Raw genomic sequence first — 6,696 nt, 5'->3', positions numbered from 1 at the left:
TCAAATCATCAAATACGCTGACGACACCTACCTTATCATCCTTCCTCAGCAACTACAATTTTTCATCAAAAAACTAATTCGCTTCAACTATCTACCTGCATCATATCCTACCGTCACTCAGATATTCAACACGCTCGACTCAAGGCTGTTCAAGAAAGTAAAAAATAACAACAACCACGTCGTCCATCCTCTACAACCACCAATTAAAACTACAACACACAATCTTTGTCAGTGCAAACATAACTATCAAGTCGTCTCCCAATCTACATCCCAGAAAAAGACCTTCATCACAAGACACTTCAAACATATTAATACTAACTTATAACTAATTTTTATTTATCGATCACCTCACTAACTCACCATCAAACATATAAATGCTCATTAGAACTTTATCATTCACAGATCTAGTTTTTATTTATTGATCACCTCACTAACTCACTAAGTCATCATCTAGTCTATTAATTTGCCGTTACTTCATTTTAAATTTCATTGTCAGTTACTTTTCTTTTTCACTTTTTGTATTTATTTACTTACTTATTTGTTTTGTTTTGTTCTACTGCCTTGCAAGTTGTTACAGTTTCTGCGTCTGTCAGATCCTGATTTTTAAAGAATAATAAAGAATAATAAAAAAAAGTGAAATAAAAAACAAATATAGGGCAAAACGTAAAATATATTGCCAGCTCTGCAATATATATATATATATACTTGAAGACTTGGAACACTCAATGTTGGATCACTGACTGGCCGCAGCATGGAAATCGCAGAAATGCTCGAGCGAGTCTCATAAAAAAATGGTGATGGAATTTTGTCAAAGAAAGGCTAGACCAAGAAGTACTGGATATTAATATGATTAATTCACGTCTCACGTGGATCAAGCTTCGCCTAGAAAAGCAAACAATGATTATTTTTTCTGCATACGTACCACAGACAGACAAATCAGAAGAGATGAAACATGAATTCTGGGTTGCATTTTCTGACACCTTATAACAATGCCAAAATCTGAAACAATCCTGATTGGAGGCGACGTTGGAAGAAAAACAGATGGTTTTGAGCACGTGCATGGCGGTTTTAGCTATGGAAAACGGAATGAAGATGGCAACCGCATCCTTGAATTTGTTGAAAGTCACGAGTTTTGTTTACTGAACACATATTTTAGAAAAAGGCATATTTTGAATATTTCCTTATAACTTATAAACATTTATCTATGTACACAAGCGATAATAGACTTTAATTTTGGCGTGTAAATTTATTGTAAAATTCAATTCAAAATACTAATTTTTTGTTGTAAAGTTGACTGTACTGATTGCTGCAAATTTCAGGGTTACAATAATATACAATTTATGGTTGATATAATTTGTTATAATATTATATAATTTGTTGATAATTTAGTTATTTTTAAGTTTAGTTGATACGTGGTCTTGACACGTGGTTTTTATCAGCTGAATTTTCACGTGGCATTGTTCATATCAAATTTTTCTTTAAATTTGGTTTTCGATTTCTGACACGGATCCGAAATTTTTGATAGAAGAGAACTGGCCGAAGATGAGCAATACAGCCGGTGAACCAGCCAAAAGATTGCACGAATGGTGCGGAAAGATGTCGCAACTGCTTTCTTCGCTAACCGACCGAGTGAAACGGTTGGAGGCAAAAGATGAAAAGAATTTATTAGAAATAGAAAGATTGAAGACGGACCTCGAATCTGCCAAAAAAGGTAGCAAAACCCTGTATCAGTGCTGAATGGGTTGATGTGGTCACAAGAGGTGCAAAAAGCGTAAAAAAAGCCTGTAGATCAGTTAGTAGTGGCCAACACCACTATTGGTGAGATGCAGGGGAGAGAAAAAAGGAAAAAAATGTTATCTACGGAATACCAGAATCATCTGCTTCAAATGTGACAGATAAAAAAACACACGACGAAACCAAAATTAGAGAGATTTTCAAGGCTATAGATAAATCTGACGTTTCAGTTGCATACTCAAGAAAATTGAGATCAAAAGACCCAGCATAGAAAAACAAACAATGATTATTTTTTCTGCATACGCACCACAGACAGGCGAATCAGAAGAGATGAAAATTGACTTCTGAACTGCATTCTCTGACACCATCTCAACAATACCAAAATCTGAAACAATCCTGATTGGAGGCGATCTCAATGGCCACGTTGGAGAGAAAACAGATGGTTTTTACAACATACATGGCGGGTTTGGCTATGGAAAACGGAATGAAGATGGCAACCGCATCCTTGAGTTTGCTGAAAGTCACGAGTTTTGTTTACTGAATACATATTTTAGAAAGAGGTTGGAACATCTCATAACATACAAAAGTGGACCATTAGCCACGCAAATTGATTTCTTCGCTGTCAAGCAAACACCGAATGCTATTAAAAAATGTCAAAGTTATACCTGGCGAATTATGTGTCGCCCAACATAGACTCCTTGTGACAGACCTGGTTGTCGAACCGTCAAAACATGAGTCTAAACAAATGCCTAGGAGAATCAAAACGTGGAAGCGAAAAAGCAATATTCATCGAAAAAAAATTCAACAGATTGTCGCAACACAATTAAACCACAAAACACAGATTGGAGTAGCTACAAAACCGTTTTGATAAACGCTGCAAATACAGTTTGTGGGAAAACTGGTACAAAACGTCAGCATGAACGTGACACTTGGTGGTGGAATGACAGTGTACAAAATGCAATAGCTGAAAAGAAAGCTGCATACAAGAAATGCAATGGCAAAAATCAAAGTCTGTTGATGATCATAAAATTTTCCGTGAGAATTACAACTATGCAAGACGTCAAGTTGCACTGGCTCGAAGAAAACAGTGCAAAGAGTGGCTCACTAAAGGCAAGGGGAACAAATGAAATCTCTGTATAGTGTAGCAAAACAAGCAAAGCGTACGTAAAAAGACATAGTTGGTGCTTTGTGTATCAAAAACGACAAAAATGAGATGGTTCTTGAACATGATGAGATCAATCTACAGTGAAAAATATACTTCAACCGTCTGTTAAATGAAACAAATCCCATCAATGTCAACTTCGACGTTCTACCCATAGAAGATCCAATTCCAAACATCACTGTAGAGGAGCATACAGAAGCTCTGAAAGCTATGAAAGATGGAAAAACAGCAGGGCCCTCTGGACTCACAAATGACATTATCAAAGCATCTGGTGCTGCAGGTTTCCAAACGTTATTAAAATTTCGCCGTAAAGTCTGGAGAAATTGTTCAATGCCGGCTGAATGGAACTATAGCATGACAGTTCCGCTATACAAAGGCAAAGGTGATCCATTGAACTGTACATCCTATCTGGGTAAACGTCTGTTAGAACACTCCCTGAAAATTGTCGAAAAAATCATTGAGAGAAGATTAACGTCGTGCATCACAATCGGAAACTATCAATTTGTAAAAACAATCAACAATAGCGGGAAAATCAACTATAGATGCAATTTACATACTTCGGCAACTGCGAAGAAGTACCTCGCAAAGCATCAACAACTATCACACATTTTTGTAGACCTTGAAAAAGCCTTTGATCGAGTTCCCCGTGAAGCAATCAGGTGAAGTCTACGTCGACAACTCATTCCAGAATATCTTGTTCGACTTGTGATGGAAATGTATACGAATACTAAGACTCTCGTCAGCACAACGGTTGGAAACACATATGCATTTGACATCGGCGTTGGAGTTCACCAAGGCTCGATTCTCAGTCCACTGTTATTTATAACTGTGATGGAAGAAATTACTAAACCGATACGCACTGGTGACATTTTGAATCTAATGTATGTTGATGATATCGTTTTAACAACCACGTCTGAGCAGAATGCAACACAGATGTTTGAAGATTGGAACACCAGACTCGCCGATTATGGATTCAAAGTTAACATCAGCAAAACCAAAGCAATGAACACTGGTGAACGCATTCAATCCACAGGTACTGCACGATGCTCAGTTTGTAAAGCTGGTGTAGGTAACAATTCAATCAAGTGTCAGCAGTGTAACCAGTGGTGTCACAAACTTTGTTCAAAAATAATTGGTACTTTATCTAAAGTGTCCAATTTCGTTTGTCCTGCTTGCATCATTCCACAACAACAAATTCTAAATAGCACTTTTTTTGAAGCCATTAAGGTAGAGAAAGTCACATCGTTTTAATATCTAGGGGATGTTCTGGATGGTACTGGAACAGCTGAAGCTGCCGTTCGAGCACGCATACGTGCAGCCTGGAATAAATGTCATCTCCTTTTCTCTACATTGATGCGGCGTGACATCTCACTACCACTCCGATCAAGACTTTATAAATCTGTGACACGTCCGGTGTTGTTATATGGTGCAGAAACATGGCCAATGACATCCAAACTGGAACAACAACTTCACAGAACCGATATGAAAATGCTCCGATGGATGCAACGAAATAGTCTGAAGGACCACATCAAATCTACCAAAATCTGGTTTAGTTGATATAAAGGACGAATGCCGGCAAAACCGTCTGCGGTGGTTTGGTCATGTCAAACGAGGTGGCAACAGTGCTATAGCTTGCAGATGCAGATGTTAAAGTACCTGGCACGCTTCCCAAAGACCGTCCAAAGAAATCCTGGTCGCAAACAATCGAGCAAGACATGAAAACTCTAAATTTAAATGAAATGGATACAACTGATCAAAAAAATTGATGGCAAAAAAACAACGTACTACCTCGGGGGAACTGGATTTCTGGACCATAAATAAAGGTTGATATATATAAAATTGGTATTTGCGATGGTGGTGATGGCGATATATATATATATATATATATATATATATATATATATATATATATATATATATATATATATATATATATATTGTTATAACCGTGCTACCGAACGCACTAGATTCTAGCGTATTCTAGAATGTTCTAGTGACTGGAACGTTCTAGAGTATGCTGGAATCGGACCATCTGGAAGAATCTAGAAACGACGCTTGCGAAGAGTATATAAGCGCACGTCGCAAAAAATTCGTTATTAGTGATATTCGTGATTAGTGATATTCGTGATTAGTGAAATTCGTGATTTTGTGAATAGCGATTCGGTGAATTATTTAAAGCGATATTTGATTTGTTTGTTGACGTTGTCATAGCGATAGATTTTGAACGATTTAAAAGTTAATTGTTGCGTTAGTTTGAATTTACTGGAAATAAACGATTAGTTGATTTCTTCTGTAAATAAAGTTTAATAACTAATAATAGTTGATTTCTTCTGTAAATAAAGTTTAATAACTGTTTGGAATATTTTATTCAATCAAGGATTTGAACCCGTCGCATCGTAAATCGGTTACGACAGCGAGTATTATAACATTGGTGTCAGAAGTGGGATCTTCGACCAGCGAATTACTACTCGTAGAAAAAGAACACGATGTCAAAACTCTGTGGTTTGAACGTAGTTCAGCTACGAGAAGAACTACAGAAACGAAGTGGCAACAAAGAAGTACTAGTAGCACGTCTGAGAGAAGCTCTCATTGACGAAGGTAAGAACCCAGACGAATTCAAGTTTGATGGTGCTGACGAAGACAATGAAATTAGCACAGGCACGTTTACAACCGCTAAAATGATGGAACTTCTGCTTAGTATGTCAACTGAAATAAAACAACAGATCAAGGAACAGTCCGAACAGATCGAAGAACAGTCCGAACGACAGTCCGAACGACAGACAGAGGAGTTAAAACAGATCAAAAACCAGCTAAAACACGTAAAATTGGAAGTGGCTGAACAGATTGAAAAACAGTCAACAAGAATAGAAATGATCGAGCAGAAACTTGATCGTCAGACCGTTGAAGTAGATCACAAGATAGACAAATTGAAGCGAGAAATGGAGCAATCCAAAAAAATGGCCATGCCGTTAGATCACGCATCCGGAAGAACTTTGAAGGTACCAGCATTTGACGGAGAGATGTCCTGGAACGTTTATAAAACCCAGTTCGAAGCAGCGGCAACTAGTGACTGTTGGAACGGAAAAGAACGAGCAACAGCAATGATACTGGCCCTGTGAGGTTCAGCAGCAGAGGTTCTTCAGACGATTCCGGCGGAGAACCACTTCAACTACGAAGTTCTGGTTAGCGCGTTGGATTTACGTTATGGTGAAGAACACATGAAACAGATTTATCGGTCTCAGCTTAGAAACAGAACGCAACGATCTGGTGAATCCATTCAGCAGCTGGCACAAGATATTGAACGGTTGACATTGCTGTTGTATCCGACATCAGACCCCGAGCATAGAGACGAAACTGCCCTGGATACGTTTATCAAAGCCCTTCGTGATTCGGAACTCAAGCAATCCCTTCTCTTGTCAGATAAACGAAAACTCAAGGATGCCGTTGCGCACAGTCTCACTTTTGAATCGGCAAAGCAAGCATCAAAAAGTGACGTACGTCTACGCCAAGTACATGAAGAATGCTCTTGCCAGAAGGTGGTTGTGAAACGCGAACCCCAACAGCATGGTGTACCCTAATGCTGGATTTGTGGTGAAAAAGGCCATCTACGTCGTGATTGTAAACACCGCCTAAAAGATAACTACTGCCGATATTGCGCGACAAGATGGCGCAAAAGAAGAGAAGATGATCCCGTATCACGATCGGCCCTTTTCCGGCCCTTCTAACGAAGGGGCAGAAAACTAATAAGAGCCAACTTTGTGGGGCAGAGGTTGGCTAGTAGAATTGACGCCCCCAGTACC

General features: G+C 38.5%; 2 protein-coding genes across 2 annotated transcripts; both read left to right on the top strand.

Moving 5' to 3' along the window:
- Positions 1–989: 989 nt before the first annotated feature.
- On the top strand, positions 990–1,737 carry HELRODRAFT_160118 (hypothetical protein; the record flags this gene model as incomplete). The annotated part of the gene is made up of 2 exons (XM_009017131.1): positions 990–1,122; positions 1,526–1,737. The coding sequence occupies 2 exons, from the start codon at positions 990–992 to the stop codon at positions 1,735–1,737; spliced, it is 345 nt and encodes a 114-aa protein (XP_009015379.1).
- Positions 1,738–5,382: 3,645 nt separating this feature from the next.
- On the top strand, positions 5,383–6,474 carry HELRODRAFT_160117 (hypothetical protein; the record flags this gene model as incomplete). Its single annotated transcript, XM_009017130.1, has 2 exons — positions 5,383–5,968; positions 6,023–6,474. The coding sequence occupies 2 exons, from the start codon at positions 5,383–5,385 to the stop codon at positions 6,472–6,474; spliced, it is 1,038 nt and encodes a 345-aa protein (XP_009015378.1).
- Between the last annotated feature and the right edge of the window lie 222 nt (positions 6,475–6,696).

The sequence above is a fragment of the Helobdella robusta genome, assembly GCF_000326865.2.
Source record: "Helobdella robusta unplaced genomic scaffold HELROscaffold_2, whole genome shotgun sequence".
Taxonomy (NCBI): Eukaryota; Metazoa; Annelida; class Clitellata; order Rhynchobdellida; family Glossiphoniidae; genus Helobdella; species Helobdella robusta.
The sequence above is the reverse complement of the archived record's forward strand: the minus strand, read 5'-3'. Positions and strand labels throughout refer to the sequence as shown.